The sequence below is a fragment of the Pongo pygmaeus genome, chromosome 5 (assembly GCF_028885625.2).
Source record: "Pongo pygmaeus isolate AG05252 chromosome 5, NHGRI_mPonPyg2-v2.0_pri, whole genome shotgun sequence".
Lineage (NCBI taxonomy): Eukaryota > Metazoa > Chordata > Mammalia > Primates > Hominidae > Pongo > Pongo pygmaeus.
The window spans coordinates 43,370,063-43,382,756 of record NC_072378.2 but is presented as its reverse complement, the minus strand read 5'-3'; the positions used below and the strand labels follow the sequence as shown (position 1 = coordinate 43,382,756).

Genomic DNA, 12,694 nt, shown 5'->3' with positions numbered 1-12,694 from the left:
CACAAAAACACACGACACGTTTGGAGGTTTTAATTTTTATAAAATCTGAGCTGGCTGAGCTTCCGGGTACAGCGACAGCTCAAGGAAGGGTGGGATTATCTGCTGGTCCCCGCCTCCCCAAGACGGGGAGAAGGAGGTCTCATGCCAACAGCTGCAACTCCTTTCAGCTCCCAGTCAAGGCTCAAGGCTCAAGCAGAGGGGAGGGGATAGGCAAAGGGGGAGGGGGAAGCTCCTGAGGCTCAGACACTGCTTGCTTCTCCCTTCTCCCCATTCCCTTCCCTTCCCAGCAGAACCTGGCTGGCCCTGGGCAGAGCTGAGGCCCAGGAGCAGCTGAAAGGAGGTGGATGGGGACAGAGCACCAAGGGGAAGGGGCCCTCGGCCCAAGGGGGGAGGAACCTGGCCCCCACCCCGCTACAACTCCCCTCTGAATTCACAGCACAGAGAACATCTCTCGCCCAACAACTCCACATGGAGGTATACCAAGTCCAGGGGTCAAAGGAGCAGGTGGGTGACAGATGGGCAGGGGCAGTGAAGATGACAGCAGGCTCAGGAGGGGAGGTGGCAGAAACTTCCTCCTACCCATGGGAGGAGACGATGGGGCGACTGATATTGCTGTTGGTGGTCATGGCATTCAGCTCCCACCTGGAAGGCCAACAATAACAGACAGAAGAGGGGGCCCTCAGCCCAAGCTCAGGGATGTTTGAACCAAGCTATAAACACACCAGTCTCTCCAACTTCCTAAAGGTCAACCACCCACAGCCACCTCTTACTTAAGAGACCTACTAGGTTTAACAGTCAGAACCCACCCACCACCAAATCCAACACCACCCACTCCTCTACCTCCAAGCTCATATGGATTTCCGGTTTATGTTTATATATGTATGTATATTGCAGCGTCCAGGCACCTGAGATCTGTGTATACATGTCAGTCAACATCCCAACCTGCCTTTCCTGCTTTGCTTAGAGCCAACCAGGCAGCCCCTCCACCTTACCCTCACCAGGAATGCCTCACCCTCACCAGGAATACCCATTTTTGCTCTTAACTCCCATCCTTTTAAGGCTCTGATTCAGCACTCCTATCCTTCCTGAGGCCTTCCCCACCCATCCAACCATATTAATTTTTTTGAGTCTTATTCTGTCACCTAGGCCGGAGTACAGTGGTGCAGTAGCATAATCTTGACTCACTGAAACCCCCGCCTCCCGGGTTCAAGCAATTCTCTTGCCTCAAACTCCCAAGTAGCTGGGACTACTGGTGGCTGCCACCATGCCCAGCTAATTTTTGTATTTTTAGTAGAGACAGGGCTTCACCATGTGGCCAGGATGGTCTCGAACTCCGGACCTCAACTGATTCGCCCACCTCAACCTCCCAAAGTGATGCGATTACAGCTATGAGCCACCACGCCCACCCAGCAAGAGTTAAACTGAACTGATACAAAGAGACAAAGTATCTCAGAATGACCCAGACAGGAAAAATTATATACAAAGTAACATCTGGTGGTTAATTTGAACCTGAAAAATTATACATAAAGTAACATCTGGTGGTTAATTGGAACCTAAGAATGAAACTCAAAGGGAAGCAGCCAGATCTTCTGGAACCAATGTGATCCAGAGGCTCCTAAACTTGTCTTTACTTTGCAGCTAGGTTCTAAGATTTAATCAGTTCTCAGCATGTTCACAAAAATAACTGTATAAGCTTAGGTCTCAGAAAGTGATGCTGCCGAGCTGGATTTTTTTTTTCATATAATTTATTCTGCTGACAGTTTTATATGATGGCTGTCAATTCACCTCCTTCCATCTCATTTCCCACAAGTACACTATATCTCCAGCAGAACAAAAATGTCTGTCTCCTCCATACTGAAACCAAGCTAATCAGGTCACACCTGTGCTGCTCACTCACCCTCCCCCAATCCCTCCCTTCCAACCACTCGCTGTACCTGATATCATGAGGCAAACAGGACTGGTCTAGGTTATACTGAATCACGGCCAGTTTGCACAGAGTCTTCAGACTAGGGCCTTTAAGGGAGAAGTTGTGGAAAGGAGATGGTCAAAGGTGAGGAAAGGATCCAGTCCTGGATATCACCACCCAAAGACAGGGACCTTGATGGCAGGAGCAATTCAGGAATACCTATACTTACTAAAGTCCAAAATGTGTAAGTCAGAATGATCTATAAGGTCAAATTCATCTCCCAGGCCTTCCTCAGGAGATGGACTGTCGGAATCAAAAGAGAGATGAAAGTAGGACAAAAACTACCCACGAGACCCCCTTTTCAAATACCTCCCACTCTCCCATTAGTCACTTCCCTGAGCCCCTTCCCTCTCTCCTTCTAACCTGGTACCCCCAAAGAGGACAATCTTGTCACCAACAATACAGCAGCACTGGCGCCGGCGGGGACATGGCCCCTTCCCCTTCGGTTCAATCTTTTTCCAGGTAAAGGACACTGAAGAGAAATTTATATGGAAGTTCAATACCTGCCTAGTCCAGGTATCTTCCCCACCCCCATCCCTCACCGCCTCAGGATTCTTTTCTTTTCCTCCCACCTCAATTGCTCCCTGTTCCTGCCCTAAACGCAGTGCTCCTTACCAGGATTAAACTTCCAGAGGTCATGGAAGTGCCGGTTCAGCCTTGCATTATAGCCACCAAAGATGTACAGCTCCCCATTGTAGCCAACTGGAAAGAGAGAGGAAGCGTCAAGAGTATGAAGAGGGCAGGAAGGGAACTCCACAGGGAAGTAACAAACACTCACAGGCCGAGTGGCTCCGGCGCCCCTCAGGCAGCACTGGAGTCGGGGGACAGTCCAGCCAAGCCTCAGTTCTGGTGTCAAAGACTCGAATGCGGTTGCAGTAAATCTCATTGTTGGAATGGAATGGCCCAAAGCGGTCGGCACGGCCCCCAAAGACATACATGTGACTTCCCAGCATTGTGGCTGAGTGGAAGTCCCTCCAGCGTGCAGGATTGCCCTGGACAGAGGCAGAGAGATGGTGGAGGGGTCAGCACAAAGACTGGAAGAGGATCTGCTCTGACGAGCTTCCTATCATTTCTTCAATGGAGGGTGGGGATTTGGGAGAAAAAAGAAAGAGCAGACCTTTGTACAGATAAGAGTCCATGTCATGGTGCTGGTATCTAGCTTGTGAATGTCATTGGAAAAGCAGTCCGCCTGAGTAGGAAGAGAAAAGGAGGAAGAAAAGAGGGAGCCAATGGTCACTCTCTGACCCTCCATCCCTCCCCTCAAAACGTGCAAACAAGCCAAAGCCTCCCATTTCACCATCCTAAATTGCCCTTCCCCTCTTTCTCAGTCCCACCCTAAACCTCTTAGTTTATTCCCAGACCTACCTGCTGCTCGTAGCCCCCGAAAATGTACATGATCTTGCCTAGGACACAGGCTGAATGTCCATCCCGGGCCCCAGGAACTGTCCCTGACACTCGGGGTGTGAACCACTTGTGAGTATCTGAAGGAGATGAGAAAATGGCTCAACTAAGCACCCTCTATTACAGTCCTTCCTGAGCTCTGGGGTACTCTACTCCCCAAGACCCCCAACCCAAACCTTTCTCAGGCAACTGAGGCAACATCTGGAAGGACACAGCCTCTCTGAGATCCATACTCACTGACGTCAAAGGCATAGAGCACATTGCAGGCCCCTTCGGTGTCATTCCGCCCGCCCCAAAGGAGGACCGTGTCGTCGATGAGGACGGTTGAGTGTCCATAGCGCATGTAGGGTACCACAGGAGCTTGCCCACGGATGGCAGACTTCACCGGGGGCAGCTTTGTCCAACGCAAGGACACTGTGGGCACAGCTCTGCTCAGCCCTGGGAACCTCCCTCCAGGCTGTCCACTTTTCCCAAACCAGATGTTTGTCCCCAGTCCCCTTGGTCCCAGAGACCACAGCCAAACCTCATCAGCAGCCCGTTCCCACCCTGATGTGGGGACCCAGGGACAGCCCCAACATTGGCTTACCTGCATTGAAAATGTGCACATCTATCTGACGCAGTGTCTCATAGTCTTCACCAGAGCAGTAACCCCCGAAGGAGTATACCCGATGCCCGACAGCCACTGCAGCATGGTTCACCCTGCGGGGCCCGCCCTCCAGGTGCACTGTCCACCGTAACATCCCCTGGGCCACTGGTTACAGCAACATGCCCCCCCGGCACGGCCTGCTGCCTCTGCTATCTGCACACAAATTGGGGCCACGGGATCCTCAGGCGAGGCTTCTGCCCAGCTCACTGTGACTCTACCCAGAACCAGCCTTTGCCTCCAAGTGTCACCCTGGGGGCCCTCCCACACTACCCCTCCACAGGGACACTAGTCACAGCTCAGGTGGCTGGCCCTGCCCCAAGGGAGCTGCCGAGGTCAGGGAGCTAGCCTGGGCCCAGTGTTCTCCAACAGTGAAGGGTGGGGCCACCCCCACCTGATTGCCAGCTCAGAATCTGCATATCATGGTCACAACCTACTCGTGGAGGCTCCACTCTGTCCCTGGCTTGGCACAAACTTGAAGCCCCCTTCCCAAACGGTATATTCTCTTGTCTCTGCTCTGCTTACTGCCACCTCTCTAAGAATCTGTGTTCTTTAAGGTGGGGAAAGGGATCTCAAAATACTCACAGCTATTAATAGCCCAGCCAGCCTCAGACAGTCCATTGAAAGCTGGCATGAGTGCCTCAAAGCAGAAAAGCTTTCAGGCTTTTAGAGTGGAACAATCCCCCTACCCAAGATAGGGCGGGACTGATCCAGGACAGGGACCTCCGTGTTACCGCAGTTGGTTAGCCCCTCACAGGAAGCTCCCGTCAAGCTGAGTTGTTGTCATTGGGGTCACCCAGGGCCCCCCACAGGCACAAGGAGTTCCTTTGACAGCTGTGCCTGGTATGCTGCCAGGACTTAAGCCAGAAAGGTATGTGTATGCTTAGGCTTGGGGGATGGGGGTAGAGGGAGAGGTTTTCTCCTCCTGCCACTTCCCCATCCCTGCTACTGTGGTAGAGAACAAGCCATTTCCAGTAGAAAAGAGAGAACAAGCTCTTCCATGACTTGGGTTCCTGAAAGGCGGATAGAGGTGGGAGTGTGCAATGCAAAGGGGAAGGGGCTGGGCACGGTGGTTCACGCCTGTAATCCCAGCACCTTGAGAGGCCGAGGCGGGTGGATCACGAGGTCAAGAGATGGAGACCATCCTGGCCAACATGGTGAAACCCGTCTCTACTAAAAATACAAAAATTAGCTGGGCATGGTGGCGCGCGCCTGTAGTCCCAGCTACTCAGGAGGCTGAGGCAGGAGAATTGTTTGAACTCGCGTGGCGGAGGTTGGAGTGAGCTGAGATCGCACCACTGCACTCCAGCCTGGCGACAGAGCGAGACTCTGCCTCAAAAAAAAAAAAAAAAAGAAAGGGGAAGGGAGGCAAAAAATGCCCTTGGGCAGGACAAGAGAAAGATCCAGCATGAGAGGTCACGGTCTTTTTTATTTTTATTTTTTTTTGAGATGAAGTCTCGCTCTTGCCCCTAGGCTGGAGTGCAATGGCGCAATCTCGGCTCACTGCAAACTCCGCCTCCCGAGTTCCAAGCGATTCTCCTGCCTCAGCCTCCCAAGTAGCTGGGATTACAGGCACCTGCCACCATGCCCAGCTAATTTTTGTATTTTTAGTAGAGATGGGGTTTCACCATGTTGGCCAGGCTGGTCTCAAACTCCTGACCTCAGGTGATCCACCCTCCTCGGTCTCCCGAAGTGCTGGGATTACAGGCGTGAGACACCACGCCCAGCTGGTCATGGTCTCTTAAACACAACCTGTCAACCTAGTGGCACGTACACCTGGGTACATCTGAGGGTTTTTTAGGCAAATCCTTGCAACTGACAATGCTTTTGCTGGCAGGCATCTCCTGAGTTTGGGTGGATCATCATCTGCCCCGTTTAAGAAGCCCTGGCAGAGGAAAGGGTCAGGCAAAACCTCAGGCACAAAAACAGCTCAAATAAGGGAGGCCCCTTGCAGGAAAGAGACATGGCTTTCGGCTGGCTTGCTAGTCCCACCCACCCAACCTCCCCCAACTCCACATCCTAAGCTTTAAATAGCCATGGGGCCCATCCTGAAATAGCCCCAGTAGGAAGCTACTCTCACTTCATTACTCCCGCTCTCCAAAATATCTTGGGTCTGGGCTTGTGGAGACTGTTAGCAGGTCGATGGGCTTAAGAATGGAAGTCTCTATTCTTCCCTTCAGATATGTCAAGGTAAAGTAAAATATGCATAGGAGAGGAGATAAACAATTCCAGCCAAAGGTGGAGAAAAAAAATTTTAGTTTCTCTGCCATATAAACAACTCAAATTCAAGGAGAACAAGCCCCCAGGCTCTCAGGGGCTCCTCTTATCCCTGGGTCTCCCCAGTCCTCCATCACCACCAAGCATTTTCAAACTTCTTCTATTCCCTTAATGTATCTACCCGCCTGGTCTCTTGCATTTTTTATTCCCCATTTCTCGCCCTTCTTGATCTCGTGAGAGCTTTGCAGTTTTCTCATTTTTCCTTCTCCTACCATTATTCCAAGCTCCACCCAACAGCCCTCCATTTTCCCACCTCCACTAAGGAAAGAAAAATTAGCATGCACTGACCACGGATACCCCTCCCTGCATATGATTCTATCCCTGTCTTCTTCCAGACATTCCGGCCTCCCCTAGCCCACCACGCCAGACACCCCTCCCCTTCCATTATGCTCAGCTTCCCTATTTTTATGGCCCAGTCTTCCTTCCCATTTCCTTCATTGCTTCCTCCAGACACCAGGTCTCTCCTACCCATCTCCTCGCCATCCTCCCCTATCCCTGCTTTCCCCATTAACACTCTCCTTTCCCATCATCCCCCAGCTCCCTCCCCACCCCCACCTCATCACTCTCAGGCCCCTCCCCCGCCACTCCAGCTCTAGACAGCACGTCCTCAGCCCCCTAATTCTTCCTTGCCCTTCCAACCATCCCAGGCTACCTGCCAGGCCGAGCCGGGGCGGGGCCGCGGGTCCTCGCGCTGCCTGCAGCCTAGAACCCGTTGCGCGCCAACCGACGCCTTAGTCCCCAACGAGATAAACACAGCCAAGCTCGGTTCTTCCGGCGGGCAGCTGTGCGCGCACGTGCAGTCGTAGCTAAGTGCCCGAGGCATTCCGGGACTTGTAGTCCGCACGTTTCCTGAGGGACAAGGAGGCTGAGGAGTGGGCAGGGGCGTAGGAGGGATTCTGCGCATGTGCAAAAATGTGTCAAAACCGAGGAGGCCACTGGGTAATGCAGTCCTTTGTTTTCTGGGCTGGGAATGACGCGGAGGCGGGGCAAGGGGCGGAGTCCTCGTCCTCGCCAGCGTCAATCATGGACATGGGGCGGGGCTGGAGGACTAGGCACCTCTGCACGTCCTGCCCCGCCGGAAGTGGAGGCCGCGGGCTCTGAGCGGGTGAGGCGCGCGGAAACACCGGCGCCGGGATTCGGATGGGGGCGGGTGGGGGACGCCGCCGCTGGGGCCATTTGAGGGGAGCCCATGGGGCCTGAAGGGCATCTGTCAGGCGGTACAGAGGGGGTCGTCTAGGAGAGGGGAGAAAGGGGCGGGTACGCCTCCCTGTTTAGGGGAGTCTGATGACCCAGAGTTCCCAAGTCGCGGGGGAGGCGTGGCGGGGGGAGCCGGGGTTCTGGAAGGGGTGTCTTTTAGGAGGTGGCAGGGCCTCCGGTTGGGCTTTTAATTAGGAAGTGGCGGAGCAAGGCAGTGGAGCCTGGTTCAAGTTAAGAGCCCCGACTTAAGAGGGGGAGGAACGAGAGGCTGGAAGCGGGGCGGAGGGGTGGAGGATGCAGGAGCCTCGGGGAGCAGCTGGTTTTTTGCACGCAGGAGACTACAAAGAGATGATGAGAGGATGAAGATGGGCCTGGTTTCATCCAATCCCTGTCCTACCGCCTCCCTGTTCTTGCAGCCCCTGCCCGGATGGCAACAGTAGTTCTAGGAGGAGACACCATGGGCCCTGAGCGTATCTTCCCCAATCAGACTGAGGAACTGGGACCACATCAGGGCCCTTCAGAAGGCACTGGGGATTGGAGCAGTGAGGAGCCTGAGGAAGAGCAGGAGGAAACGGGGTCGGGCCCAGCTGGGTACTCCTACCAGCCCCTGAACCAAGATCCTGAACAAGAGGAGGTGGAACTGGCACCAGTGGGGGATGGAGATGTAGTTGCTGACATCCAGGATCGAATCCAGGTAGGGTGGAGGAGGGATGGTTCCTGAACAGGTGAAGCTGGGCTCCCTGAAAGCCTAGACCCAAGCGGTCTTCTCTGGCTTTGCAGGCCCTGGGGCTTCATTTGCCAGACCCACCATTAGAGAGTGAAGATGAAGATGAGGAGGGAGCTACAGCGTTGAACAACCACAGCTCTATTCCCATGGACCCAGGTAAAAGATCATTCTTTCATTCTGGAATAATTACTAAGGAAATGAACTGGCATGAGTCAGTAGAAGGAAGTTTCAGAGGAAGACCCTATCCTAAAAAGATAGTTTGTAAACTAAGATTTTGTAGACTTCAGAGTCCAAGTGAAAGCTCTTCTGCTAGCTTTGGGGATGGGCAGGCTTGCCTTAAAGTAACAAGGTGGATTTGGTGACCCTAGCAGCCCAAGGGCTCTGGGTTGATTCAGGGATTGGGGAGGGGAGCTGGTCCCATTATTTCTATGCCTGACTGGCCTCTGGCTCTGATTTCAGAACATGTAGAGCTGGTGAAAAGGACAATGGCTGGAGTAAGCCTGCCTGCCCCAGGGGTTCCTGCCTGGGCTCGGGAGATATCGGATGCCCAGTGGGAAGATGTGGTACAGAAAGCCCTCCAAGCCCGACAGGCATCCCCTGCCTGGAAGTGACCACAGTGAGAGCTGCCTTATCTTCCTACATTCCAGGCCAGAACCAGCACAGGACTGAACACATCCCTGGTTGTAATGTCCATTTCCATCTTCCCCATCTCCCTTTCCACATCAAGGCACATCAGACTTCTCAGAGACCCACTTTATTCAGTTCTGTACATATGGGGACATCGGTCCAAGCCCAACCCACCTTAGCATGTATCACTCTGTGGAGAATAAAGCACCCTATGTACACAGCCAAAAGCCGCACTGCCTGCGCCCCTGGAACCTGGGTCCAGCCCTCCTCAGCCCCTGGCCCCTCCGAGGTACCTACAAGGGACAAGAGAAGGCCTGCCCAGCATAGCACAAACAAGGAAATAAATAGGTGTTGGCAGGAGCCATGCTTGGGGCACCGCTCCCTGCTTCCTTCTTTCTAGTTTTGGGAACCAACAGCACAGAAAAGCAGTCAGCCCCAGGGTGGTCCCTTCCATGTCTGTGACCCCAGGGCTGCTGCTCATCAAAGACAGGGCACGGGGTAGGGTGTTTTTTCATCCCTCCCTGGCCCCACTTGGTCCATCTGGGCCCTATATTCATCAGTTATTGTCCACAGCCTATACTTTTCTCCTTTTGACCTCCCTTGGTCAGGCATGGGGTAAGAAGAAATAATACAACCCTATCTGCCAGCACACAGCTGGGGCTGGGGGGCCTATTTGTGCTGCAGGGGGGTTGGCTTCCCTTCAGCTACTCCAGGGGCCAATGGGGCTTGACATAACTTTGGTGAGAATAATCTCCTGCTGTTCCCTACATGCCTCTGCAGGGGAGAGAGAGGAAGGGAGATACCTGGCGTTCAAATGAGGATGAAGGGAAGACTAGAGGAGCGTATGTATTCCTGTGTGTACTTCTCAGAGCAGCCTCAGGTAGCTGTGGGTGAGGAGCAAGTAGGGGACAAGCATCCCCAGGTTGTCTGAGCACTAAGCATCTTAGTGCTCAGCCTGTACTAGCCACAGGGAGGCATGAACACCTTTTGGGAAGAAGAGGGACCATTCTGTGGGTGTCCCTGCTTCAAGTGCCCACATCCCCCCTCCCTTGAGTAGCTAGAGAGGCGCTGCCTTCCCCCAAGTCAGCCAATAGGGAGCAGAGTGTGGAGGGCCAGGGCAGTGTCCCAGGGCTGTGTGGGCTGTGGCCCTGTGGTAGGAATGTGAGGGGTCAGAGAGCCTCCTGGCTGGCAGTTAGGAACTCTTCCGCCCGCTTGTGCGCCTCCAGTGCCTTGATGGTGTACACGTCCTGGGGCAGCTCCGACTTCCTCCGCAGCAGCACTTTCTCCTTCTTGATGTCTTTTAGCATCTGTGTGTGAATAGGGACAAGGTGAGGAATGGTGACCAATTCCCAGTGAATTCTATTGTTCCGTCCCCTTATTCTTTGGCTCTGCTGTTTCCGTCTCCTCTCCCTTCCAGGGCTATTATTTCTGCTCCATCCCCCTACATTGCCGTCCTACCTGAACAGCCTCAGTCTCCACAGTCCTCTTCAGAAGCTGGATGTCCTCAGCTGTAGGGGTCTCTGTCTCCATCGAGTACACAGGGGGCAGTGGTGGAGGGGCTCGGAACATGGGATACTGAGTGAGGAGACATGGACAAGCGGTGAGAGCCACTTCAGAGGCTTGGGGGCCTGTGTGCCCCATATTCCTCCCCCAACAAACTCTCCCCCAGCTCAAGATGGGCTGGCCCCTCAGTTCACAACAGTGGCAGGAAAACCTCACCTGGGGATTAAGCCGGGCCAGCTCTTCGATTTTTTGCCACATCTCTTCCCTTTCCTTCATTCGGAACCGGCCCCTGAGGAGCAAAAGTAGGATTGGAGTTGGGCTTGAGAGAAACACAGTGAGCTGGTGGTAGAAGATGAAAGTCTCCTGGGGAGAGAGATACTCACTTCTGCTTCTCTGCCTTGTATTGTTGTGTGCAGTCATCAAACAGCTTCTGATTCATTTCCATAAACAGCTTCAGGGCATTGTAGATCAGCCCATGGATTGTCCTGCCACCAAGAAGAAAGATGAGGTGTAGGAGGCCAGAGCCTGCCCTTAGCGTGAGGAACCCAATTTGTTCTCTCGCAGGGGTATCTCTGCTAAGAGCTTTGTCATTTACTACTTCCAGTTCACAAACCTCTGTGCAGTATCAGAAGAGAGCTCTGGCCAAATCACCTGGTTTGAGACTGGCATTTCATGGTTTTCACAAATATCGGTCCACCTATCCATCCTTCCCTCACCCCATGCTCCAAGGCCTGCCTACCTCCCATCCTTTCCCACTCTCTAACCCACACTAATGGCCTCCCAGCAGCATGATGGGCATGTAGATGCAGCATGACAGACTGCATCTACACCACAGTGTGCTTGCTTTTAGCAGAAAAGTCTTTTCAAAACCCTGAGTTTTTTTTTTTTAAGACGGAGTCTCACTCTGTTGCCCAGGCTGGAGTGCACTGGCACAATCTCGGCTCACTGCAACTTCCACCTCCCAGGTTCAAGTGATTCTCCTGCCTCAGCCTCCCAAGTAGCTGGGACTACAGGTATCCGCCACTACACCCAGCTAATTTTTGTATTTTTAGTAGAGATGGGGGTTTCACAATGTTGGGCAGACTGGTCTCAAACTCCTGACCTCATGATCCACCCACCTCACCAGCCTCCCAAAGTGCTAGGATTACAGGCGTGAGCCACTGTGCCCGGCCTAAAACCCTGGGATTCTTTACACATACTCTCAAAGAAGGTCACATCAGCTTCTCACTGCATAGAATTACATCTCCAAAGCTGTGATAGGACCTGTAGAATAGCTGAACCCAAGGAGTGGTGTAACAGGCCGCTGCCCTGCTGTTTGGTATCACAGAGATCTTGCACACAGGCATCTTTTCGCTCCAGTCAGCCCCTCAAGGTCCTATCAACATGCAGGGGACATCAGCCCCACTTGCTGGGTAACTAGGTGAGACCCCTGGCTCTTTAGTTCTTCCATACCCTCAAAAGTTTCCCAAACTGGATCCCCACCACCCAGCCCCACCCCCGCGCTTTACTTGTTCCAGTGGCTCTTGGAGTTCCTGTAGAGTGCAGGGAACATGATGGGGAGGACTCGGGCAGCATTGTCACTTATCAGGCTCATGATGTACTCATTGTTCCAGTAATAGAGAGCACGCTCTGCCACCTGGTGGGGAGAGGCAGACTCGGTGGGTGCTGCTCGTTTCACTCAAGACCTTCTCAGTTTCTGGCAGGGGCTGGGATATGCTGGGTTGGAGTCTCACCTGGAAATGGGGGCTAGAGACGCACTTGGCCAACTGGCGGAAGAGGGGTTCCATCACTTTGCTGAACTCGGAAGGTTCAATGACGTCCAGAATCTCCTCCAGCTCATTCAAGAACATCACCTCCTTGGGGCTGTGGGTCTTGGGCCAAAACTTGAGAAGTCCCACAATTACCTGGGAGACAAGGAGGGCATGGGGATGAAAATTCTTTGCACCTGCCTAGGTCGCCAGGAAGTTTTCCTATCCGCTCTCTCCCCCACCCTGGTGGGCACAGTTTGGGTGATCTCAGCCAACTACCCGTTTCTTTGCCTTGGATCTGTTTCCTAGGTGTATATAGGTTTCGCTTCCCCTTCAGAGAGGAAACCATATTACCGGTCAGGTCAAAGCCCTCCTGAGCTCCCCCTTATAGCACCCCCAGTAGGTACAGACTGGCAAGTGATGCTGACGACAGTAAGAGGTGGGCCTTGGGGCCTGGAAGGGGAATTACCGGCTCAGTCAGACTGCTCTCCTTCTCCAGGAATTGTACCACACAGTATGCCAGCTGCAAAAGTGTGAGGTAGAAGGGAGGTGAGGTGTAGGTCCTAGAAGTTCTCAGAGAAGTCAGTGATAGAAACAAGATCCCA

At 53.3% G+C, this 12,694-nt stretch overlaps 3 protein-coding genes across 11 annotated transcripts in view; 1 reads left to right on the top strand and 2 right to left on the bottom strand.

Moving 5' to 3' along the window:
• Positions 1–19: 19 nt before the first annotated feature.
• KLHDC3 (kelch domain containing 3) lies at positions 20–7,118 on the bottom strand. Of its 3 annotated transcripts, XM_054493420.2 has the most exons (11): positions 6,940–7,118; positions 3,954–4,166; positions 3,605–3,781; positions 3,332–3,447; positions 3,084–3,155; positions 2,745–2,958; positions 2,582–2,668; positions 2,330–2,438; positions 2,136–2,209; positions 1,935–2,013; positions 20–642 (listed from the first exon to the last, which is right to left on the bottom strand). In XM_054493420.2, exons 2-11 carry the CDS (start codon positions 4,105–4,107, stop codon positions 576–578), a joined length of 1,149 nt encoding a protein of 382 aa, XP_054349395.1. In that variant the 5' UTR covers positions 4,108–4,166; positions 6,940–7,118; the 3' UTR covers positions 20–575. The 3 variants fall into 3 exon arrangements, with proteins under 3 accessions (XP_054349395.1, XP_063523093.1, XP_063523094.1); XM_063667023.1 differs by having other exon boundaries at positions 20–2,013; positions 6,940–7,098; XM_063667024.1 differs by lacking the exon at positions 3,605–3,781 and having other exon boundaries at positions 6,940–7,098.
• MEA1 (male-enhanced antigen 1) lies at positions 4,389–9,065 on the top strand. Of its 5 annotated transcripts, none has more exons than XM_054493424.2 (4): positions 4,389–4,506; positions 7,901–8,178; positions 8,265–8,367; positions 8,671–9,065. In XM_054493424.2, the coding sequence occupies exons 2-4, from the start codon at positions 7,912–7,914 to the stop codon at positions 8,820–8,822; spliced, it is 522 nt and encodes a 173-aa protein (XP_054349399.1). In that variant the 5' UTR covers positions 4,389–4,506; positions 7,901–7,911; the 3' UTR covers positions 8,823–9,065. The 5 variants fall into 5 exon arrangements, with proteins under 5 accessions (XP_054349399.1, XP_054349400.1, XP_054349398.1 ...); XM_054493425.2 differs by lacking the exon at positions 4,389–4,506 and adding an exon at positions 4,862–4,881; XM_054493423.2 differs by lacking the exon at positions 4,389–4,506 and adding an exon at positions 7,268–7,392.
• PPP2R5D (protein phosphatase 2 regulatory subunit B'delta) overlaps positions 8,950–12,694 on the bottom strand; it is a 27,792-nt gene continuing 24,047 nt past the window's right edge. For all 3 annotated transcript variants that reach the window (XM_054493419.2, XM_054493418.2, XM_063667018.1), the window contains 7 exons: positions 12,559–12,612; positions 12,075–12,245; positions 11,850–11,977; positions 10,725–10,826; positions 10,558–10,630; positions 10,297–10,413; positions 8,950–10,145 (listed from right to left, as the gene is read on the bottom strand). In XM_054493419.2, coding sequence (XP_054349394.2) covers positions 10,008–10,145; positions 10,297–10,413; positions 10,558–10,630; positions 10,725–10,826; positions 11,850–11,977; positions 12,075–12,245; positions 12,559–12,612 — 783 coding nt within the window. In that variant the 3' untranslated portion in view covers positions 8,950–10,007. The remainder of the gene's footprint in view (positions 10,146–10,296; positions 10,414–10,557; positions 10,631–10,724; positions 10,827–11,849; positions 11,978–12,074; positions 12,246–12,558; positions 12,613–12,694) is intronic.